The 26,044-nt window shown below is 46.4% G+C and overlaps 1 protein-coding gene across 2 annotated transcripts in view; it reads right to left on the bottom strand.

Moving 5' to 3' along the window:
- The window catches only part of LOC137439136 (uncharacterized), an 83,710-nt gene that overhangs the window by 47,015 nt on the left and 10,651 nt on the right, over positions 1-26,044 (bottom strand). The window contains exons 5-8 of one of the 2 annotated variants that reach the window (XM_068134852.2): positions 21,553-21,685; positions 21,269-21,308; positions 19,222-19,378; positions 14,813-14,909 (exon numbers count right to left, since the gene is read on the bottom strand). In XM_068134852.2, coding sequence (XP_067990953.2) covers positions 14,813-14,909; positions 19,222-19,378; positions 21,269-21,308; positions 21,553-21,685 — 427 coding nt within the window. The remainder of the gene's footprint in view (positions 1-14,812; positions 14,910-19,221; positions 19,379-21,268; positions 21,309-21,552; positions 21,686-26,044) is intronic. The other variant, XM_068134853.2, reaches the window with a different exon arrangement.

Here is a 26,044-nt window from a genome sequence, read left to right as displayed (position 1 = left end):
CAAAATGGCCGCCATTTATGCTGAAATAGCAATTTCCTTGGTTTTTAGCGGTCATATGATGGCTAAATTGTACCAAAGTATGATTATATTATACCAGAATATTTTTATTGAAGCCCTATTTTTAAAAAAGATACACAAATAACCTACCACATATGGACAACATGGTTGTTTATTTCCCGTAGGTCTAAAGATCAAAGAAATCAAACTACATAATATTGACTGCAACATCCAAACTAATTGAATTTAAAAGTGATCTAAACTATTTTTTCTCAAGATAGTGCGTTCTTGAGACAAGGGTTTGAACATGGAAATAATGTGAATGTTTTAATTATGCTTTTATCCTAACCTTAATGTGACCCTTGTGGGTATCCGTAGTTATATACCTAATTTAGAGGGCGACATTGTGACTACAGGCATTGGGAATGGGAAACCCCTTCCTTGATGATTTTGAAGAGCTAGTGACACTCGACAGTCGCAATTGCATGGATGAGTCTGTAGTATCCGCACTACGCACATTGGAAGACACAGGCATAAAGCAGTATCAGGAGTATGTCAAGAGTGTACTTGAAGATCGCAGCTGCTCTATACATGACCCAATCAAGAAGAACTCACTGGCTCTCTTCAAGAGACCTAAACCCAATGCCCCGACAAAGCAGGGGAAGAAGATCAAAGTGCTCCAGAACAATGTGGCACTTTTTGGCCAGTTGTACATTGCCATGCAAAGTCGCGAGGGTGACCTGAAGGAATTCTTTGCCCATGAGATACAACCCTTTCCACCTTCTCTCTCAGACTTTGGTAAGCTGCATTTACCAAACACAAAGTCCGATCTACTGAAATGTATTGAGCAGCCCGAGCAGCCTGAGCCACCTTCAACCTATGACTGCATTGTACTGGATGGTGCTGTCATTGTGCACTGTCTGCCGACTACTGCAGTCAGCACGTTCATTGAGTATGCAGACAAGGTGTTCATCCCCTACCTGGTGAAGCAGCTACAGAATGCCACAAGGTTGGATGTTGTGTGGGACACATACATTCCAGACAGTTTGAAGGAATCAACCCGGGAAAAGAGAGGAAAGGGTGTGCGCAGAAAAGTGTCCGGCCAAACCAAGCTTCCAGGCAATTGGATGGACTTCCTCCGTGATCCAAAAAACAAACAGGAGCTATTTGCCTTTCTGACGTCCAAGGTTGCCGAGTTTACCTTTCCATCAGGCAAATCCGTGTACATCACATCAGGTGAATCTGTAGTATCCACAGGCACCATCAACGCCATGCTGAACTGCAACCATGAGGAAGCAGATACGAGGGTCATAGTGCACATCGTGCATGCACTAGAGCAAGATATGAAGACTATTAAAGTGCGCACTGTTGACACAGACGTTGTAGTCATACTTATTGGTACATTTTATGATCTCATGGTCACTCAGCCATTGGTAGACATCTGGGTTGCCTTTGGAATGGGTAAGAATTACAGATTTTACAGTATCAATGCCATATGTGACAGACTTGGGGAAACAAGATCACAAGCTCTACCAGTATTTCATGCCCTTTCTGGATGTGATACCACATCAGCCTTCCAAGGTAAGGGCAAGAAGTCAGCCTGGCAGGCTTGGCAAGCCTATGAAGACATCACAGAAACATTTGTGTATCTGGCTCGTCACCCCTTTGAGCTTCTTTATACAGACGCTGATCACTTCCAGAAGATCGAGAGACTAATCATCATCTTGTATGATAGAACAAGTCCCTTGAGCTCCGTCAATGAAGCAAGACAGGAACTCTTCTGCCAGAAGAATCGATCAATGGACAGAATACCACCCACACAGGATGCTCTTCTTCAACATGCCCGGCGGGCATTGTACCAAGCCGGAATCTGGACAACCAGCACACAGACACAGCAAGTGGTTCCTTCTCCACAGACATTTGCATGGACCAAGGTGTCAGATGTATGGGTACTGTTGTGGAAAACCATTCAGGTCCACACAACTTTAGTCCAACGGTTTGGTTTAATTGCATTTAGATCATCACATCATTCCTGTAAGTAGAAATACACAATAAGCATACGATGCGACATCTCATAAAGCCATTCATATCAGTCAATGCAAGCAAGCTAGATATTCTATAAAGGCGTACCATTAACGAAGCTACCGATGTAACATGTCACAAGGGAGAAGTCTCGGAGCACTGACACAGCAACGGGTCTTATAGTCACGCCCCTAGCGGTGACAACAATGACAGCGAGCAGCGAGCATCCCCACCCGGGTTCAGTACGGATACGATTTCACTACATTCACCCCCCCCCCCCCGTCAGAATTATACGGCCGCGTGGCTAAAAGCGAGTGAGCGTCAGCATGAATAGGGCGCGGAGTATCAGTCGGCCCAATCGTATCGGGCCGGGCGGCGAATTTCTCTGCCAGCACGCGTTCGAAATTCCCCGGGTACGGCGTCTCGTAACCCTGTATCCCCGGTGTCAGAGGCGTCAACAGGGTCGGGTGATGAAGGGGTTAACGCCAAGTCGTCGGACCCGGGCAGTCTCGACGGGGGGAGGGTCGGTGGACTGTCGGCGATGGGAGCGTCGGGAGAGGCCATAGTCTCATAGATGGGTTCGACCGGTTCGTCCGATTCCCTACTAAGGTCGTCGACCCCGCAAGGGGCAAGATGACGAACGGAGACAGTAGTCTCACGACCATCAGACGTCATCACACGAGCATGCTCAGGATCAGCCTGGAGAATCTGCACTTTGTCCACAAGGGGGTCGTACTTGCTCGCGCGAACCGCCCGTTTAAGGTAGGCCGGCCCGGGCCCAGCGAGCCAACTGGGCAAAGACCGTATACACCCCGAGCTCCTGGGGTGGTGGAAAAGTCGCTCGTGGGGAGTTTGGTTAGTTGCCGTACTCAGGAGTGCCCGGATTGAGTTCAACGCCGCAGGTAGCGACCAAGCCCATTTATCGAGGCCCCGGCCGTGGGTCCGGAGATGGAGCATGACGGCCCTCCAGATAATCCCGTTGAAGCGTTCGATCTGCCCATTAGCCTGGGGTCTGTACGGCGTGGTGTAACTAGACGCAATGTTGTTTTGGAGCAGATAGCCGCGCACCTCCTGAGACAAGAAGACTGCACCCCGGTCGGTATGGACATAGGCCGGGTAACCGAACATTGAGAACAAGTTCTGTAAGCATCGCATCACCGTGGCAGCAGTCATGTCCGCGCACATATAAGCAAAGGGGAATCGTGAGTACTCATCAACGATAGTGAGCAGATAGCGAGAGCCGCTCGACACCGGCAAAGGGCCCTTGAAATCCATCGCCAAGCGTTCCCACGGGCGTGTAGCCTTCACCAGAGTCCCCATAGGGGGGTTATAGAAACGCGGTTTGATTTCCGCGCAGATAGCGCAGTCGCGACAGATACGGCGGATATCGTCAATCGAGTAAGGGAGATTCCCACTCCGCACGAAATGAGCGAAACGCGTTACGCCGGGATGGCCCGCAGTAGCATGCAGCACCCGTAGGCCCTCCAACGAGGTGATACCAGCACATGTAGTCGGGCGTGATAAGGCATCGGCGGCCTGGTTATCCTTCCCTGGGCGATATTTGATGGTGTAACAGAAGTCGGCGAGTTCGATACGCCAGCGAGTGATTTTCTCGTTCTTAATGCGCTGGGCGTGTAAGGTGTCGTACATGAACGCAACGCTTTGCTGGTCCGTGATGATTTGGAAGCTCCGCCCGAGTAGGTACGGGCGCCATCGCCGAATAGACTCGACGATCGCATACGCTTCCTTTTCAACGGACGAGTGCCTCCGCTCAGCGGAGGTAAGAGTCCGTGAAAAGAAAGCCACGGGACGTCCCCCTTGGGAGAGGGTCGCCGCGATGGCCTGATCCGAGGCGTCACTTTCGAGGACGAACGAGCCGCTCTCGTCGATGGTCGCTACGGCGGCTCGGGCGATGTCGGTCTTAAGACCTTCAAAGGCCGTCAATGCGGCCGAACTCAGGGGAAAAGTGTCGCAGGCCACAAGGGGGCGAAGTTTCGCGGAGAAATTTTGCACCCATTTGGAGTAATGGGCGAACAGCCCAAGGGCGCGTTTCAGGGACGCCCGATCGCAGGGAGGGGCCATGTCGAGCAAAGGTCGCAGACGTTCCTTATCCGGAGAGACAGAGCCATGGGTCACGGTGTACCCCAGAAGATCTATGGTGCGTAGGGAGTATCGGCACTTATCCTCGTTCATAGTTAAGTGATACCGTTGCGCGACCTCAAGGAAGCGCTTCAGATTAGCGTCATGGTGCCCTTGGTCATATCCACAAACCGTAAGGTTATCGAGGTAGACGAAAACATCGGTTAAGTGCTCCCGCGCAACGAGGTCATCCATGGCCCTCTGGAAACAAGCGACCCCGTTCGTCACCCCAAAGGGCAATCGTGTAAATTGGTACAACCGCTGCCCCGACTCGAAAGCGGTATAGATACGATCCGCCCTAGAGATAGGGATCTGGTGGTACGCACTACGGAGATCGAGAGTACTATAGACCGAATACTGGGATACCTGTTGCACTAGCGCGTCCATCCCCGGAAGGGGGTAGGCATCCAGCTGTGTAAAGCGGTTAATCGTTTGGGAATAGTCGATTACCATGCGTTTGCGATGGGCCTCGCTGCGCACCACTAAGACCTGAGCGCGCCACGGCGACCTGCTAGGTTCTATGATGCCGTCCTTCAAGAGCTGAGCCGTTTCGTCCGCAATGAATTGCATGTCCGCGCGAGAGTAGCGTCGCGATTTTACCGCGACGGGGGTACAGTCGGAGGTTAGATTGGGGAACAGCGAAAGCGGCCGGACGTCCATTTGCGCTAGGGCGCACACCGTTAGCGCGTCGTCCGGCCCCACAACAAGAGTGTCAGGCCCACCGAACTCCATTACCAGACGTCCATGCAGCTTAAGAAAATCGTGTCCTAGCAGAATATCAGCACATAATGCGGGTAAAACCATAAGGTGTACATCAGGGAAAACCCGTCCCTTTAGCACGAGTTTCAATCGGCATTCCCCTTTCGTGCTGAGCCGCAGTCCCTGGGAAGCCATGAAGATCCGTCTCGTAGACCGCCCAATCCGCCATCCATGCCTGAGCACAAGTCGTTGGTCGATAAAACTATCCGTAGATCCGGTATCCACCAAGGCCTGAACACAATGGCCCTCAACCATAAGGGGAATAAGGGCTTGAGCCAGGCCAGACGAGGCAGCTGGGAGCGGGACTGAGCCCCCCGAATGGGTCGGTCCAGCCTCGCGGGTGGATCCTACACCAGCAGCAGTTTTGCGAGCGTGGCCGGAGGCTGTGTTGGCCATGGGGATCCCATTATCGTCATCAGAGGGCTTTCCCCAGCATTCCGGTGTTTCGCGATTCAAAATCCGACGAGAAAAGGCCTCCGTAGTATTTGACATTGCCTTTTGACACTCCTGGCAGATAAAGGCTTCCGTAGTATCCGAAATCGCCTTTTTACATTTTTGGTCGCTTTGACAAGAGGCTTCCGTAGTATTCGAAATTGCCTTTTTACATTTTTGGTCGCTTTGACAAAAGGCTTCAGTAGTATTCGAAAGTTGCCTTAACTCTTTTGACGGGGCGGGGGCCGCCGTTAGCTCGTGGGCGACTCGAGGAGTACGAGGGGCTTGGTGAAGTGTGGCCCGTGGTTTGGCCAAGGACGCGGCCTTTGTCCCCGATGGAGAATGAGACGGTGGTGGCTGTCCGGTGGCGCCAATCAAGGTCGTTTGAGCGCCCAGCGGGCCGCAGAGAGCGGCCCTCCCCTTCGAAGTCGGGTAAGGCGCTGGGCTCGTGGGTTCTGCTACGAGCCCGTTCAAGGTTGCTGCGCCCGCGCGGCCGCGGCTGCGCGAGTCGAAGGGCCGCGAGCCGCGTGCCGTTTTCTTGCACACTTTCGCGTAATGTCCCTTTAGCGAGCACAAATGGCAAATAGCGTCACGTGCCGGACACACGACTCGGGCATGACGAGGCCCTCCACAAAAAAAACATGCGGCCCCGCGCAAGGCCTTGGGTCTGCTGGTCGTAACGGCAGCTGTCAGGGTAGGGTCATCCTCCGGAGCATCCCGGAGTTCAGCAGGCGGATCCACGTCCTCGTCAGTGGTACTCTCCGGCCGGGCGTGTAGTGAGGTGCCCGCCAAAAGGCGCGTGCGATCATAGGCGTTCGATTGCATCCGCGCTTCGGTATACACCGTCGCTTGCTCAACCGCCGTAGCGAAGGTCAGGTCGGTCTTCTCCAAGAGTTTGAGACGTAGTTCCTGGGAGGAGACCCCTGCTATGAAGGCATCTAAAAGTCGATCATCCTTAGCCTGCTCGGGAGTCCGTGGCTCCTTGACGCTGTCCAGCATGAGCTGCCGGAGCTCCTGGGCGTAATGATCCATAGGCTCGTTGGGCTGCTGCCGTCGCGTCTGCAGCAAATAACGCGCATACACAGGGCTTTTTTCTTTTATGTAAAGCCGCTTGAGCTCCGCGATGGTAAGATCATACGTCGTGCATTGAGCGACCGCGTGGTAGACCCGGTAGTCGATTTTTGAGTGTAATATCGCCAGCTTCGCGGCAGGCGTCGGAGCGGTCTCAGGCTCATCAAAGAGATGCTCCAGTTGTCGGAGCCAGTGCTTGAGTTGCAAGCCTCCGTCCGTGGCTTGTGGGTCGGCGCTGAAAATGGACACCGTCAACGTCTTGTTGCCAGCCATGTCAGCAGATCTTAAATGCAATTAAGTGTTGTGGAAAACCATTCAGGTCCACACAACTTTAGTCCAACGGTTTGGTTTAATTGCATTTAGATCATCACATCATTCCTGTAAGTAGAAATACACAATAAGCATACGATGCGACATCTCATAAAGCCATTCATATCAGTCAATGCAAGCAAGCTAGATATTCTATAAAGGCGTACCATTAACGAAGCTACCGATGTAACATGTCACAAGGGAGAAGTCTCGGAGCACTGACACAGCAACGGGTCTTATAGTCACGCCCCTAGCGGTGACAACAATGACAGCGAGCAGCGAGCATCCCCACCCGGGTTCAGTACGGATACGATTTCACTACAGGTACCAGTTTGGATATCAATGCCAGAGGTTTCCAGAGCATGCAGAGAACTAATCAAATGTGGTTGCAAAGGAGACTGTACCACCACATGCAAATGTGGCAATGCCAATCTTGTCTGCTCAAAACGTTGTGTTTGCCCATGTATTAAATAGACAAGTAAATAAGAACATTGCAGATGTCTAGATTACTGAGAAAGTAAGGATTTGCACATTGCACACTGAACATTATAATATACTTTTGTTCAACAGAAATCCCCCATGCTCACTACTGAATGACCAAAGTACTTGTACACTCAATTTTTTAAAATTATTTTCTTTAAAAGTTGATGACTGAGGTCAATTATATCATGTAGTGGTTATAAGTTTCATGATTGTGTGGCTACAAATTCCCCTCATCCCAAGTGGGACTGGGAGGTTTTTTTTAGACCAGGAGTATTGTAATATATAAAGCTATATCAATATGCAGTACCAGAGACTTTTGGGGGCATCCTCATTTTTTCAAAAACAAATGACATACTTTGCTTACATGTACCTCCAAGTCGGCTTTTTTTTGTTTCAGTGTTTTGTTTCGATTAATGTGCAGCCTATATCAGGTGTACATATGTACTTAATAGTCTAGTCCAAGCTGGATCCGACCAGAAAGGATAACCATTAGGAGTGCAAAATATCGAGCCCAAGAATTGGGCGTGTCGCTTATTGGATGTCACGCCTACCATTACAATCAGTATCCACTATAAACCAATGAGAGGTTTAGATTAAGTCTTAATCTAAACCTCTCATTGGTTTATAGTGGATACTGATTGTAATGGTAGGCGTGACATCCAATAAGCGACACGCCCAATTCTTGGGCTCGATATTTTGCACTCCTAATGATAATGTTGTATTTCCAGGGTACAATGTTTACAGCTTATCATTCGCAATAATTGATGACCTGGAGTTATAAGCAATGTATTCAAGCCAAAAGCTTTCCCCCCCCCCTAACATTGAGGGCGCCCTTCACATGAAATCACTGAATGTCCCTTTAAATTTAATGGTGATATTGTAATATCAAAATACACATTCAGTGTCCTAAAAATTTATATTTTGATACCAATTTTTGCTATCCATGACTTATATAACCCGGGAAATGTGTTTTTAATTACTGGATGGCGGCCATTTTGGATTTTTTGGTTTTACACGAATACGCGTAAAAATTCGCGAGGGCTCCTCGGCTAATATTGATTAATAGGTCATTAGGAGTGTTCATGCCAAATTTGGTGATTTTGTCCACCGTGTAACGGTAATTTTGCTAAGCCACCCTACTAATTGGGAATTTTAAAGGAAAAGTGAGGCTTCATCTAAAGCCTGATGCAAAGGCATCGATTGACGCACCAAGGAAGTGTAGTGTTCACATCAAAGGGAAGTTGAAGGAAAAATGAATGAAAATGGAAAAACAGGGTATCATCAGGAAAGTGGACAATCATACGGATTTATTTTTATTTTATTTTTTTTGTATACTGAATCGAGGCTCGTGAAAGAGCTAACATTTACTTCACAAACAAATCAACCAGACAAACAAAATATATAAAAAGAGGGAGCGGAAAACAAGATGGGGAGAGAAGGGGAAGCACACAAACACAACATTTGAGAGCAGGGAGATGTGTGGAAGGGAGAGGGCTTGGGGGGAGGAGGCGTGGGAAGGGGCGGGGGGGGGGGGGGGGGAAGGGAGAAGTATAAAACACAAGGACACCAAGAACTTCCAGGACAGAAGTTGGTATTTCAGAAAAGTGGAATTGGGGTGAAATTACCGGGGGTAGAAAAGATCAAGGTTTTGGATGGGGGAAAATAAGAGATGGTGGTGAACAGCTGTTTTAAAGACCTGGAGGGTGGAGTGGGATTGAAGAGAGTGAGGGAGTTTGTTCCAGAGGCGGGAGAAAAGAGGAATGAAGGAGTGAAGGTGAGCAGAGAGTCTTGATTTTGGCAGTTTGACCATAAGAGGGTTGCACGCAGATCTTGTGCGACCTGTAGGAATATTTGCGGGACAGAGCCCAGAGAGAGCTGGGGGGGCAAGGCCAGAGAGGAGTCGGTAGAAGACAGAAAGACCACCAACCTGCCTGCGGTGAGTGAGTGAGAGGCCCTTGGAGTTAGCTTCATCGCGGGAGATTCCAATGATTCTGAATGCTTTCGTTTCAACAGCGTGAAGACGAGCTAGGTGTGAGGCAGGAGCACCAGCCCAGAGGGGAGAGCAGTATTCCATTGAGCTGCGGATGAAAGCCTTGTATGTGGTGAGGAGCTCAGGTGTGCCAAGGAAGTACTTCGCAAGACGGAGGATGCCCAGTCGGCGACTGGCTTTGGAGGCCAGATTTGAAATGTGGTTTTCCCAGGAAAGATCATGGCAGATAGTGAGACCCAAAAGCTTGAGTGACAGAACTTCTTGGAGAGGATTATTCAGAAAGTGGATGGGAGGGTTGTCCAGTCGGTCTTTTCGGAGAGAAATAGTGAGAGTGTGAGATTTGTCAGGATTGAAAGACATGTTCCACTTGTTTGCCCAGTCTGTGATTTTGTCCAGGTCTGCAGAGAGTGAGGAGGCTGCAGACTGCCGATCTGAGGGATGAAGAATGGAGCGACAGAGAGTAGAGTCATCAGCAAAGAGATACAGAGGATTTTCAAGAGAGTCAGAGAGATCATTGATGAAGACCAGAAAAAGCACAGGACCCAGAACACTGCCTTGTGGAACTCCAGCCTGAACAGGAAGAGATGAGAGAAACCCATTCAGGGCCACACGTTGACTACGACTGGAGAGGAAGTTCGCCAGCCATGCGTGGAGATTTCCATGGATACCAAAAGAGGAGAGTTTGGTGAGCAGAGCGGGGTGCCAGACCGTATCGAAGGCACGTGATATGTCAAGGGAGACTGCTCTAATTTCCTGTTTGGCATTTAGGACCTCCATCCATTGTTGAGAAAGCAGAAGCAGCATGTCCAGAGTAGAGTGTCCAGGTCTGAAACCAAAAATTGGTGCTCTTGGATTGGTGCTCTTCCATCTGTAATAGTGTAAAGAAAGATGGGAGCTTAAGAGTATGTCTCGATCCGAAACGCCTAAACTCTTGGCTGAAGAGGTGTCCACATAAAATACCGACATTAGCCGAGCTGAACCCAGAATTTGCTGACGCCACAATATTCTCAAAATTAGATGCTCGGGCTGGTTATTGGGCTGTGCATCTGGACGAGGAAAGCCAGGATTTGACCACATTCCGCACACCTTTTGGGTGCTGGTGCTTCAAGAGATTGCCTTTTGGGTCATGTGTCAGCCAGGATCTGTTCCAGCAAGCCATGGACCGCATACTCGAGCAAGCACCAGGCTGTATTGGTATCTCCGATGATGTGGCAGTATCAGGACGAACTGAAGAGCATGATCGTAATCTTCTGAACCTGATGAAAGTAGCACGAAGAGAGGGTCTGGTTTTCAACTCTTTGAAATGTATCATCAAGACCGACCGTATCAACTTCTTCGGCTCGATCTACAGCAAACAAGGAATCTCACCTGATCCTGGGAAGATCTGTGACATCCGGAAGATGCCGTCACCGCAGCATAAGGAAGACTTGAGCCGATTCATTGGACTGATGAGCTATCTGTCACCACATATTCCCCACTTTGCGGATAAAGTGGCACCCCTCCGAGATTTACTGAAGAATGGAGTGCCATTCATGTGGCAGGAAGACCACCAGTTTGCATTTGAGCAACTGATACAGAGTGTTGATGCAGACGCCTGTCTAACATACCATCATCATGACAAGGAGACAGTTTTGGAAGTAGATGCGTCACAGAAGGGACTGGGTGCATGCCTTTTGCAGGATGACAAGCCTGTTGCTTTTGCGTCACGTACTCTGACACCCACTCAGTCTGCATATTCAAACATTGAACGAGAAACCCTGGCCCTTGTTGCTGGCATACAGAAGTTCCATACTTATGTTTGGGAAACGCTTCAAGGTATACACAGACCACAAACCATTGGTCATGATCATCAGCAAACCGCTTACAAGCGCCCCTCCATGGCTTCAGCGCCTTCTTGTGAAAATCCAAGGCTACGATTTTGATCTGGAGTATAAGGCCGGCCGTGAGATGATGCTATCAGACATGCTGTCGAGGCTACCAAACCCAGAGAACAATCAGGAACTGCAGTTGGACACACGTGTAGATGGTATTGAGCTTGATGATGTGGATGATCATCATCGCTTTGACCTCATTGCTTCAGAAAAGACAAAAAGAGTGTGGAAAGGCTGATAGAACCTTTCGAGCATTGCAGCAGGTTGTTCATCGAGGGTGGCCTGCTAGGATTACAGAGCTGCCTGTGGACCTACGTCCGTACTGGCCATACCGTGATGAAATTGGTATTTGTGACGGTGTTCTCTTCAAAGGTCGACAGGTACTAATTCCAGAGCAGCTACGGAAGGATATCCTCGACCAGCTCCATGAGGCGCACATGGGGATCGAAAAGACAAAACGTCTAGCACGCGAATGTGTTTACTGGCCAAGTATACATCTGGACATTGAGAGAGCTGTCAGAACATGTACGGCATGTCAAGAGAACCAACCAGAACAAAGGCGTGAGGCTATGATAGCTCATGAGATACCAGCGGTACCATGGACAAAGGTAGCCAGTGATATGTGTGAGCTACACGGGCAGACCTACCTCTTGGTGACGGATTATTACACCAAGTACCCAGTTGTGAAGAGAATGGAATACACGACGAGCAGTGCAGTAGCCAAGGCCACATCTGAATGTTTCAGTATGTTCGGCCCACCTCTGGAGATCATATCGGACAATGGACCTCAATATGTGGGTAAGCCGTACTGTGATATGTGTACCAAATGGAATGTAAAACACACGACAACATCGCCGAGGTATCCACGCAGTAATGGATTGGTTGAGAGACAAGTTCAAACAGTGAAGAACATGATCAAAAAGGGTATTAGATCAGGGAGTGACATAGATATTGCACCACAACACCTGAGGTGCACACCTGTAGATTCCCACCTCCCAAGTCCAAGCGAAATGCTGTTCAACCGGCCCATACGCACCAACCTACCAAGTCGTCTGTTGGTTCCTGCACAACAAAGGCATCAGGAAATTCAGGAACGATTGAAGGAACGTGGAGACCGGATGGCGAAGCAATACAACAGAACGGCTGGGCCGCAATTACCTGAATTGGGCTATTGGACATCGGGTTCGGATTCTGAACAAGGACACGCACCAATGGTACCCTGGGAAAGTTGTGGCCCGCTGTAATGAACCCCGCTCGTATATAGTACAGACGCCTAACGGGATGCATCTTCGAAGAACCAGGGCACACTTGCGTGAACTTCATCCACCCGATTGTGGCGCCAAGTGGAAGGACGAACCGACCCAACCAACACATCAAAGTCTACCAACTGCTCGACACGTCCATTTCAACGACGACGCTTCAGCAATGGAAACTAACGGCTGCTCCAGCTCCAAGGATGACGAGAGTGCTGAGACAACAAGGCCGGACAACTCTCCATACTCGACCAGATCAGGCCGTGTGATTCGAAAACCGTCGAGATATCGTGATAGTGAATAACGACCACCAGAAATCAGCCCTTGTAATATTGTTGCAGAGACAATGCGTTGATTGGAATGATTCTGTGTTTTCTCTGTTTTAGCTAATCATACTGAGCAGTAATTACATTTTGGTTAAGAGTTATAACAGTAACCCCATATCCCATCTATGTGTGGTTCAAGTTGTGTCTGATTGTGTTTATTATTTTGATTTAGTTTAGTAGTGTTTTGTTGCATACAAACATAATAATTTCAATGAAAGGGAGATGTTGTGATTGGTACTACGTACTGGGTAGTGACGTCTGGGGGCGTGGCTTCAGTGGTTAATGGCGGCTCGTCATGATGGCCGTGTGCTCTGTGAGAGCTTGGTATCGTTTTTAATAAACCACTTGATTGAAGGAGATTCCTGAACTTACCACAGTTCCTATGGTCATATTTTGACTCTTCGTCTTTTTCTCGCAAAGACAAATGCCCCCAAGTGTCTGCTTTTACCAGAGCCAGTTATATATATCTACTATATAAGAGAGCCGTTGGTCTCTGTGTGTGTCTATCTGTCTGTCTGTGTGTCGCCATTCTTCTCAGAAATGGCTGAACGGATCTTCGTAAAACTTTCAGTGGTTCATCAGTGAGTGCTTGGGAGTGTTTTAGGCAAAAAGTTAGTCAAAAAAAAACAAAACGTTTTTTTCAAAAAAAAATTCTTGAAGAAAAATTAATAAATAAAAAGTGCTGGAGTGCCGAAGCCTTTTTTTATTAATGACAGTTATATGCAAGTACACAATCGGATTAATAAATACAAAACAATCACCAGACATTTGAACACAAATAATAAAACAATTCCGGAAGCGGTCAAAGTTGGTGGAAAGGCTTCTTCTTCTTGAACGTCATCATACTTCACTCAAAAACGTGATGAACGGCACATTCAGCACAATATATTCAACCAAAAGGTAAAATAATTATTTAATATTTGTGATTGATTCTAATTTGGATGTAATTGCTTTTCCATCATATTTGCCCTCATTTCAAATACTAGGGCATGCCCGTACGTGGGTGCCCGTTCCTTGCCAAAAAAAAAAAAAAACGCTACCCGTACGCTCTACCCCGCCCGTACGCCCGTAAACAAAAAAAACAACGCTCTTCGCTTCCGCCCTTCGCTCTGACTGAATTGGGAGAAATAATGCGCATAAGAAATCGAGAAATTATTATTTTCTCCGGAAGAAATCGAATTACGAACCGTAATGGCGCAGGCTCTCGGGCTCGCAACAACGCGTTCTGTGATTGGCTGCCGGAAGTGAAGTCTTCACTGTCGCAAATGTGAAGCGATGAATACGATGAATCGCAAATTAGTTTTTATTAGTTTTAAAACATAGTTTAACGGCAACATAGTTTGCCGACGGGAAATAAATGAATACGCTCTCAAATGTGCCATCCGAGGCAGAGTCTGTTCGCCACGTTCGGCACACGTGATAGCTCGCTGCTCTCTGATTGGTTGAATCGTTTTTTGGACATAGCTCGGTAACTACTTCTGCGATTAATTTAAAACCTTGAAAAGGCACATCCTCGGGTCCCCAGCAATATACCTGGCAAGTTTCAAGTATATCGGACCGGTAGTTGTCGAGAAACAGCGGTCACAGACAAACATACAAACATACAAACAAACATACACACAGAGATTAGTGGAATTATAGATAGATGTTAATGTTTTTTTTTCGCTTGAGCAACCCTGGGTACTCCAGCTATAAACACTTATATACTTTACAAATACAAATACAATTTTGTCTGGGGGGCAACATAGGCTATGTGGCCGCAGCCTCATTCGGGGGTATGGGGGACCTGGAGAGGGGTGTAAATTCTCAATGTAAATGTGTACTGCCACCTGCTGATGGTGGCAGAGGGTATTACAATTACCTTTTTTTACCTGGGCAACACTGAGGTAATGAAGCACTCTTTGCATGGGTAAATTTTTCCTCCTTCCCCCCCCCCCCTCCCCAAAACAGAGGGGCCTGTCAAAGCCACCCCAACCCCCAAACGATGTATATGTAGTATATCTTTCCCCTCCCCCTCCCTCATCCCCGCCTCCCCTACCCCTTCTACTTCCTCAGTTCGGAGAGGGGCAGAGCATGGACTGCACATAAATAAAGAGTTCGTACTGCTCACCAATACTTGTATTATTATTATTATAATTACTATTGTGGGAAAGTTCTCACCAGCAAAAGGATCGTTTGGCGCAAAGGGTGTGCCATGCAATTCCTCCCAGACTTGTCTTCTCTTTGTAACCTTCCTCATTTTGTGCATCACAACATCCTGCAAAATAAAACACTTAAACAAATGCAATCTGAAAGCACCCAAAAGTTCAATAAAAAGGACTACTTCTTGAATGGCTCAAATTCAAAAACACAAGCGTTACGCCTAGGTCCCCCGTCGGTGAAGTGATGTGAGTTGTGTTACGTGCTCCTCCCCAAACCCCGGTCAGGGTGTACCTCCGAGCCCCGAGAGGAGTCACCGCAGAAAGATGTGTTATTCTGTATGTCAAAGATCAATGCTGAAACCACACCAATTGTTACCAACAAACAAGTATTGTATTAAGATCACACAAGAATAACAATACAAAAAACAATAGTAATCAATTGTACAACAAATATATCATTCCTATGATGGTACCATCAGTTTCGTACAATATAACTCACTGTGCTCCAAGTGAATGAAAAGAACATCCCCAATGTCTCTATCCCGGCTTCAAGCCAAAGTTGTTCCACGCTCCAGTGATCGTCAGAACGATGTCGAATCGAGACCAGAATCCCGTTCGGTTGACAGTGACAGTCACGCTGCCAAAGATGCGTAAAGGTGCCCTCAAGGTGACTGGGAAATCACCCCTTTGGATATGGACGTTCAACGGCTCCCTACGGCTCCCTTTACGGCGAACCGCAAATTTCCACTCAAAATCCACGTGACACACACACACCAGCTTAACTTCTGGATGCGGTGAAATGGTTGAAGCGAGGCAAAGAGCCCAGAGTGATGCGAAATCAGGCGTGAGACAAAAACGGCCAATGGGCCTCTTCTCGAGGCGCAACTGCCCTCAAACAACGATTCTCTTCGGAATCAACCGCAAAACCTGACACGCAGGTTGATCTGTCACAGCGATACCAACTCTGTCGCAGGAATCCCTTTCCCGGGAAACCCGAAGTTCACTCGTGACCCTCGTTCGCCAACGTTTGCTCAAGACCTCGAAGCAGCTCGGCTTCTTGTCAGACTCACTCGCTCCGCCCCCTTTTCCTCTTCGTCTTCGTCCGGTTCCGGTTTCTTTTAAAACATTAACTTTTTTTACCTTTTGAAAATAGTAATCTCTATTTCACTTAAACGACAACAATAGTAGTACATGCAACCAAAAATGTTTACAGTGGATGAGAACCACAACAACGGAAGTGACGAATCCGTAACAGTTGACAAAGTGGACGACGCAAGGCGGCCATCTTGGATTTTGACGTAGCGACCCAATTTTCAATAGCATTCTCCCTTATGCGTAGATACACCCACACACCAGATTAGAAGTTAGTAGTTCGTTTATTTTTCAAGATATTTCACTCACAAGGTACAGACATATATATATATATATGGTGGCGGCCATCTTGGATTTTGACGTGGCGACCCAATTTTCAATAGCGTTCTTCCTTATGCCTAGATACACCCACACACCAGATTAGAAGTTGGTACTTCGCTTATTTTTCAAGATATTCCGCTCACAAGGTTCAGACAAACATGGGGGCGGCCATCTTGGATTTTGACGTGGGTTGCACCCACACACACAAATTAGAATTCGGTCCTTCGCTTACGCACGCATGCACGCCCGCCCACACGCACGGACGGAGGGGAAAACCATAGTCCCCCTTTCGCTCCGCGGTGCGACGGGGGACAATAATGGGATCGGCCTGGGAATATTTTGGTCAAGGTCTTTCATGAATGCGCAGGCCCAAACCTGATGTCCAAATGAAGGTGATGTAAACATGAGAATGTAAACAAAACAATGAACAATGAACGAACAATGAATGTAAACAAACAAAACAAAACAAACAAAACAAAGAATGTAAAACAAACATGTAAACAAAATAATCTTGTTTATCACAGTCTGAGAGTCCTTTAGGTGCTTTTTTGCAAACTCCAAGCGGGCTTTCAGGTGTCTTTCACTGGGGAGAGGCTTCCGTCTGGCCACTCTGCCATAAAGCCCAGATCGGTGGAGTGTTGCAGTGATGGTTGTCCTTCTGGAAGTTTCTCCCATCTCCACACAGGATCTGTGGAGCTCAGCCAGAGTGACCATCGGGTTCTTGGTCACCTCTCTTACCAAGGCCCTTCTCCCCCGATTGCTCAGTTTGGCCGGGCGAACAGCTCTAGGAAGAGTCCTGGTTGTTCCAAACTTCTTCCATTTAAGAATTATGGAGGCCACTGTGCTCTTGGGAACCTTCAATGCAGTAGAAATTTTTTTGTAGGCTTCCCCAGATCTGTGCCTCGACACAATCCTGTCTCTGAGCTCTGCAGGCAGTTCCTTCGACCTCATGGCTTGGTTTTTGCTCTGATATGCATTGTCAGCTGTGAGACCTTATATAGACAGGTGTGTGCCTTTCCAAATCATGTCCAATCAATTGAATTTACCACAGGTGGAATCCAATCAAGGTGTCGAAACATCTCAAAGATGATCAAGAGAAATGGAAGGCACCCGAGCTAAATTTCAAGTGTCATAGCAAAGGGTATGAATACTTATGTCAATGTGATATTTCTTTTTTTTTCTTTTTAATAAATCTGCAAAATTTTCCAAAATCCTGTTTTATCTTCGTCATTATGGGGTATTGAGTATAGATTGATGAGGGAAAAAATGAATTTAAACGATTTCAGCATAAGGCTGCAACATAACAAAATGTGAAAAAAGTGAAGGGGTCTGAATACTTACTGAATGCACTGTATACTGTATATATTGTACATATGAGTACAATATTTATCATAATCATCCCATCCTCAAAATGACCAATGGAGTACTGTATATGAGATTTTAACTTGGTATGCCAGCATCATGGGCTACATGTTAGAAGGGAAAAACACACATGCGCCACCCCACACGCATGCGCCACCACACACGAACGCGTGCCCCCCACACGCACCCCCCCCCCCCCCCACACACGCACGCGCGCCCCCACACACACACGCGCCCACACATGCACGCACGCCCACACACAAGCACGCACGTGCACCCACACACACGTGCGCCCACAAACACGCACGCGCGCCCACACACACATACCCACACCGCACGCACACACACATGCACACCCCGCACACACACACACACACGCACACCGCATGCACACACACACCGCGCGCGCACACACACACACACACACACACACACACACACACACACACACACACACACACACACACACTGAAGAATGAAAGTGGGTGAAATATTTTTCTCCCACCAGTAACACGTCCCACCCCTTCTCCACTTCACTAATAAGTACAGGTATCCCAACTGCAGTGCATCTTCACCAAATGCTAAGTTAGGAAAATAAAAATTGAGAAAGCCAACATGAGGATGAAGGATATGGAGGAAAAGGAATGGCAGGAAAGTTAGAGCGGTGTATACAAGGAGAGAGGTGGGGGAGAGGGTTTGGAAAGAGGTTACTAAGAAAGAAGGGAAGGAAATATATGGGGTCAGCAAGGTGTGCAGGAAGTCAAAAGTTCTGCCGTATCAGGCAAAACAATAAATATACAATGGGGCATTCAGAAAGTTCTGCAAACAAGATACTCTTGAGGTTGTTTTTTAAATTATCAATATAGGTATTAACTAGAACGGCACTCAGTAGAGAGCATATCTCCGCCAGGCAGAACCAGTTTACGTTTTGTATCCCATTGATAGGTCGGATCTGGATACGGACCTGAACCAAAATCGAATCGCCTTGTTCTTGTCACCAAACCAACTCGTCCACCAAGTTTCGTCATAACTCGTCTATAACCTTTTGAGATATCGTGCTATGTATCGGTTTTAGCCCTATCTCTCAATGGTGAAGAATCACTTAAAAATTAAATAATTCTCATATCCGAATCCATAATCAGATCTTCACCAAAATCGAATCAATTCGTCTTTGTCACACACACAACCCTTCCACCAAGTTTTGTCCAAATCCATCCATAACTTTTTGAGATATCCTGCTATGTATAAATTTCGGCCCGATCTCCCAATGGTGAAGAAACACTTAAACATTTCGACTAGCCGGATCTGAAGCTTCACCAAAATCCAATCATTTCGTCCTTGTAACATACGCTGCCTCTTTGCCAAATTTCGGCCGAATCCGTCCACAACTTTTTGAGATATTTTGTTCACAAACAAACAGACAAACAGAGGTGAAAACATAACATCCATCGACCTTCGGTGGCGGAGGTAATAAATATGATTATTAACAAAACATACAAATGCATATTTTATTTCAAAATACACGTAGTTATACATTTTCCTTGTGTGTCTGACTATTGTGAGCATCTCATTCGGACAACCTTTGAACATTGCACGAAAATGACCCTTCGAGGGTTTACACCTCGTTTATGAAGCACATTTTTTACTTCTCACCACACGTACATGGAGAAATGGTGCAAGGGCCTTCTCATGCGGGAATAAGTCCACTACGGCCTTCAGCACCTTGTTGTGGTCAACGCTCTCCACGTGATGCTGCATTTCATCTTCCACGAAAGTGTTGAAGCGGCAAATAGTGCACGTGTACTTATAGCTGCATACAATCAACATCATCATCAGACAGTGTACAAACTAATGTGCAATTGTTATATGATCTTAATCAAAAAGAATATTCAAACTCATTGGAGAGTGGATGTCATAGAATTTAACGTTTATCGACCAGAAATCAGGTACGGTCGTGTTCTCCATTTGGATCTCAAGGTCTGACCATATCAGGGTGAAAATCACATGAGGATTTGTGAGCGACGTAAAAGTGACATATTTCAAGTTTTTTACCCCATTAATGAGCTGTAGGACCAACTGATTCTCCTCCACCCCAGCGAAACCCTCAACTTCTACCTTGCCTACAAAATGTCACATCCCAAGAAAGAACATCCACCACAACTCAATGGGTGATATGGCAGAAATAGAAAACGTCACCATGGCGATGTCTCCATCCGTCAGATACTTTCATTTATTTTTTGCGAAAAGTCCTGATATGTCCTTGAGGAGTTTTGGCAAACTTTATGCAAGGAAAATTAACTGCACACTTGGCACGAGCATGCCCGTGTAAATGTTTTCCCGTCAATAAAAATCATTGAAATGTTTACCTCGTTCTTTTTTTTGTGTCCGTGGCTTCAGTTTACATCAGTTTACCAATGTCCGTTCTCGTGACTTCTTTGTAACTGTCGGTTTTACACACATTCAGGTCCATCAGCACCGCTCTGGGCTTTGCTCGACACTTCAAAAATACTACTTCCAAGGGCCAAAATTGTTATTGGGATTATTGGTTCCAAAACTCAGCTTCACATATTACAAACTGCACAATGAAAAGTTCATAAATAACATTTTCCAATGCTGCATCCCATATGCATAAAAAAAATCTTTGGAAAAGGTCATCCAAAATGTATTTCGCGTTGTAATCCCTATTCGAGCCTTTTTGGAATTATTTTTCAATACGACGGTTTCTTTACACTTTGACTTTCAGAAATAATTAAAATCTTGATCGCTCACTCAGTCATTTTCCAGGTCAGTTGCAATTTAAATGTCGCTCTACTACACCATCCCATATATCTATCCGCTGGTTGCATCAATTTCCTGAGGCGCGGCTGCCGCTGATGTAATGCCTCTCTATTAGTCATCTGGTACTCATTTTGCCGACCTCGGAAGGATGACAGGCTGAGTCAACCCCCCTGGCGTTAATTCAGCGATCGACCGGGATTCGAACTCAGGATCCGAGGATCCCAAGCCAGCACCCTAACCGCGAAGCCAACACCAGGCTGAAAATCAATAATTAATGTCCCCAGATTTTGTCCCTAATGACCTCTGAATGACCTGTTAGATAATGGTTAACATACATGCATATACATATACATACAACTGTGGCTCTATATGACTGAAGAATTCCTTTTGATGCATTTTATAACACAAGTATACACCCCAAGTAGTTTTGAATTTGTTCAGTTACAATGTCTCTGCAATAGCATCTTCAATGCAATAATATTGTTACATTTCGGAGGGGAGGGAGGAATGACCTTAGAATAGATACAACTGCATAGAGCAGCATGGTCTGTGTGCGAGTAGTTAGCAAACCTCGATGTAATACGCAGGGACACGTCAGCTTAAGGATTGTCTTGTTTGAATGTGTACCATACAGAGGGTGGTGTGTTGTAATGTATAGCGAGGGATTACGTTAATGAAATGTGTGTACAGGCCTGTAAACATCTACCGGGAGCGCCGGGAGACATTGCGAGAGAGAGGTGGAGCAAAGGGAAAAATTGATGTGGCAGACACCTGGATCTTTTAATTAACCCTAGTTTACACAATTTACACCTTTAAAGCTACTTTTAACATCCAAATGCCATGCGTATATTTTTAGAAGCAGTTAGCCTCCCTACTAATCTGGGTTTTCCAAGAAAAAAGGCTTGGTGTTCCAATAAATTACCCAAAACCATTTTTCAAGTTGATCCTCCTCTTCATGTCACCTGTTGGAGGAATAAAAGGAAAAAGATGCATTAAAAGCATATTCCAGATTGGGTTGAAAGGCACAGATACAAGTGCTCGAGTGAATCACATTGTGCGCTGTTGTGACGGTCTCACTACTTATTTGACTTCATTGTCATCAATGGTGTCATTCTGCCATTTAACATGTTTGCTGACAAACTACTGTAAACATCCTCATCACTGTCACTGTCATTGTGCTGTTGTTCCCCCACCAAACAAACTTACCATGTTCATTTCTCGCAGCCTTTTTTCGACGTCCCACTTGTCCAATTTTCTTCCTTTTCATTGGTGGTTCCTGGCGACCTTTCATGCCAAGACCCCACCACCATGGCCCAGATTCTGGACCCCAAGGATGACCCTACCACGAAAACAAAACATCAAGACACGATCAAATCTAAACCTCCTCGTGAAAGCAATAATGGCTTTCGCTTTATTTCTCCAGATGAGAGAATTGACCAGACCAGCATATGCACACACCCAGGTTTGTTGCAAACCATGACAGGTGGGTTTCAGAAGGTGAGATTAAGCTCAAAGCAGGTCTCCACTAAAGTTTTTGTTTCATCAGATCAACTAATCATTTGTTTCTATTTAAGGATAGCAGCATTTTCAGATTATATTCCATGTATATTTGTTTAAAGGACTCTTTTCAGTACTCCATGAGGTTGTTGTTTTTTGATCACTTCAGTCGCTACAAATGTTATTACCTGTGGCACCGAAGGTGGACGCAAGTTATGTATTCACTCCTGTTTGCCTGTTTGTGAGCAACAACTCTAAAACTTATGGACTGATTGGGAAGAAACTTGGTGGCCAGGTTGGGTGTGTGACAAGGACGAGTTGATTCGATTTTGGTGAAGATCCAGATCCGATAATTAAGTGATTCTTCAGCATCGATAGATAGGGCCAAAATGATATTTCAAAACGTTGTCGACGGTTTATGACAAAACTAGGTGGATGAGTTGGGTAGGTGACAAGAACAAGCCGATTGTATTTTATTCAGGTTCGAATGCAGATCCGGCCTATCATTGGGATACAAAACATAAACTGTTCAGTCTGGTGGGGGTATGCGCGCTACCGAGTGCCGTTCTACCAGTTGGTTATGAGGCCTATTTTATTGAGTTTACCAGTGCTCTTCACTTTGTTTTTAGCTCACCTGGAACGAAGAACGAAGGCCTCGTGTGTGTCAATGTTTAGTTTGTTTGTTCCAACAACGGAAACATGTGAGGACAGAAAAGAGGGGACAATTTTTCATTCGAGTAACGAATGGGTTTAATCGAAGTAATCAAGGTTCATCAAGGAACAATCCAAGACAGGAGAAGCCAAACAAATTTTATAGTGTCGTACATCTCCAGAGGATTGCATCCATCATCGAAGATTCTCAATGCACATTGGCGAACTGCCCTATTCCTATCCTCTGCCGCCTCCTCTTGAGCTAATTCAAGCACTCCCAACGCATCCATATTCATTATTCACCGTCCCATGTGAAGTACCAATAATTATAAGCCATGCAATTCTTGCTTTGAGGCTTCAAACACACTTTAAAACATGCCCTCACCGACGTATAGAAGTTTCTTTGTTATTTAAGTGCCTGTGATTAGGTTTTGATCTACATTAGATAATCACTATTTGGTGAATGGCGACTAACTTTTAACAGGTGATCATTGCATGCTTAGCGATTCGACACGTGTCTAACTCTTAAACGCCTTTCGAAAATTCGGCCTGATAACATTAAAGAGAGAGTGGATGTCAGTATGGGAAATATAGGCGGGGGATCTAACAGATTGGGTGGGGATAGAAGTGTCACCAAAGGCCTTGGCTGCATTTCCAACAGGGAAAACGAGACAGCATTTACATCTCCCTCTCCACAAACATGGACCATTGTATAAGCACTCATCCCAACTGCCTTCCTCATATGCAGTGATTTCAACTGCCACCGTTCCTATAGGCTGGGTGTTGGTGCCTCTTCAACAAGATAGGGCATTGCAGCAAAGAACTTCCGACTCCATCGGCCTTACCCAATCAATGAACTGTCTGACCAGGATTTCTCCCAATTGCACATCCTTCCATCTGGACTTGGCAATGACAAATTTTCTGACCAATGTCTCCTGTTCCTCTTCTGTTCCAATAGGTAAATATCTGATGATGTGCTCGTCAGAGTCAACATGTCTCTGACTATTGTCTGCCTCAGCGCAGTAGAGTCTGGTGTTGCTCACTGGCAGGGACTGCAAGCTGCCCTCTCATGTCAAGGACTGGTCCTTCATTTCCACCTCTCCAGATACTAATACTGCCTGAGAATACTTTCACACAAACTTTCAATTCTGTACAGATTTATATAATTTAGTATGCAGTTATCATACTTGTCCTCCCAAAAAGCCTGGTGTTGGCTTCGCGGTTAGGGTGCCAGCTTGGGATCCAAGGATCCTGGGTTTGAATCCCGGTCGATCGCTGAATTAATGTCAGGGGGGTTGACTCAGCCTGTCATCCTTCCGAGGTCGGCAAATTGAGTGCCAGTTCACTGGTAATTCCCTGTGTGTCGCAAGAGGCGACTAACAGGGTTGGTGGCAGGAAGGGCATCCGGCCATAAAACTGCTTCGAAAGGGGAACCACAGTGCCCGAAAAAGGCCAACCCCTGTTCTGCGGAGAAAAATGGTCTCTAAAGGTGGTTCATACTTATCCTCTCACCCCTAGTACAGGGAGTTATCTTTAAAACAATTTGCTCATGAGAAAGCCGCATGCCTCAATTGTGTGTTTGCTTCCAAATCTTGTGTACCCAAATCCATCACTGCCCATGCCAACCTTACCCTCCTAATACCCAACTTCCCCTGGATAGTGTTTTTCCCACTTGAGAAGGTGGAGAGGTTTCTGGCAAACCTCGACGACAATTCTGTGACAGGCCGAGATGGTATCAGTGCGTGTTTTAAATACCTGCCCTGCATCTCTTGTTCATCCTCTTTCTGCTCTGTTCACACAATAATTACCTCGAGGGCGGTTTTCATCTTCCTGGAAGTTAGCAAACATCACTGCGATACAAAAGCATTGTGTAAAAATGGATCCTCTCAATGACAGGCCTATTCACTTGCTTCCATTTAAAAGCAAAGTCATGGAATCTGCTTCCTCCACTCTTCCTGATTACTGATTTACTCCACTCCCATATTCAGCATGTAGCTCTTAACGGGATGCTCTCATCTATCCGCATCCAAGCTGGAATGCCCCCAAGGCAGTGTCTTGGGCCCAGTCTTGTTCCTCATATTCATGATAAATGATCTTTCTGATTCCCTGGAAAATCCTGCTCTTTGCTGACAATTCCAATTTGCCTATTGTTTCTCATTCTTCAGACAGGCAGGCAGCAGCCTCTTCCCTCTCTGCATGCAGACATTGGCAGAATCAGTACCTGGTCCAACACTCGGAGTATGTCTTTCCACCCAGAAAAATCCCACACACTCATCCTGTCTCTTCAAAAAGATCATCTGGCAATCCCTCCAATCTACCCCCTGAACAAACCAATTGAAGAGGTTGACATTCAAACGTTTGGGCCTCACCATTAGCCATGATCTTTGTTGGGCAGACCGTATTTACAAGATGGCTTCCAAAGTGAGCCGCTAACTGGGCATCCTTCGTTGTGCAAGGTCTTTCTTTGGTGAATGTGAATGTTCGACAACCTACAAAACCTTCAGTTACAGCTTCATAGGGTACAGACAGCTCCCCCGTTTGGGGTAGCACCCCTCTCTCACACCTTGCCCTTCTTGATGCCATGTAAGAGCAAAGCCAGCAAATTCATTGGGATCTCTTGGGACAAAGCCGAGTGTCATGACGCACATGGACCGCTCGTAACCCTCTTCTTGTTTAAGGGGTGTTGCAAAATAAATGATACTTTTTTCCCCAAAGATGAAATGAAGTTTCAATCAGATGAAAATCCAACCAAAGGCTTTATTTCATTCAAAAATTAAAAACTCACGTTTAATACGCGTCAATATGTCCACCATTAGCTTCAGAAACCATTTGAAGTCGACTTTGAAAAGATTTTAGCAAAGACACGAACATTAGTCGCAAATATGACGGAGACAACACGCAGGCAACATGCGTGACACGTCATGATGACGCACGTGAAATTTGAATTCAAAAATCGCGGACATGTGGTTAATACAATCTGGGGGGTAAAAGTATCATTTATTTTGCAACATGTGGTCAATACAATCTGGGGGGTAAAAGTATCATTTATTTTGCAACACCCGATAACTCCCAAAATCCGGGTTCACTGGTCACCTCCACCCATTTGTTCCTCTTTTCTCTCACTCGTGGAATAAACCCCCCCAGTCTGTTCAGTCCCATTCTTCCCTTCAGGGCTTCAAGACAGCTCTTCACCGCTACCTCAAGTCATCCCCCATCCTTAGTCATGATCCCTTCTACCCCAAATTTCCCCATTTCACTTTTCCAGGTTATCATGATTTTTCGTGTCCCTCACCTCATCATGTTTGTTAGTTGTCAGTTGGTTTGTTCCTCTTCTTTCATCCCCGCTTTCCCCTACTTCTTGCTGTGTTTCATTCAGCCTGTGTGCAGCTTACTCACCCTGAAGCATCCTTCTCTCTCTCCCCTTGATCTCGCTCTAATCTCTATTCTGTTGTTGGTGTTTCCTCCGTTCCATTTTGTTCCCTTTGCTCTGCTCCAGCTCTTCCACGAGCCTCAATCATGTATACAATACCATGGACAGTGGATGTGAGGA

Source organism: Myxine glutinosa, chromosome 13 (genome assembly GCF_964187855.1).
Source record: "Myxine glutinosa chromosome 13, kmMyxGlut1.1, whole genome shotgun sequence".
Taxonomy (NCBI): Eukaryota; Metazoa; Chordata; class Myxini; order Myxiniformes; family Myxinidae; genus Myxine; species Myxine glutinosa.
This window is presented reverse-complemented; position numbering and strand designations above follow the sequence as displayed.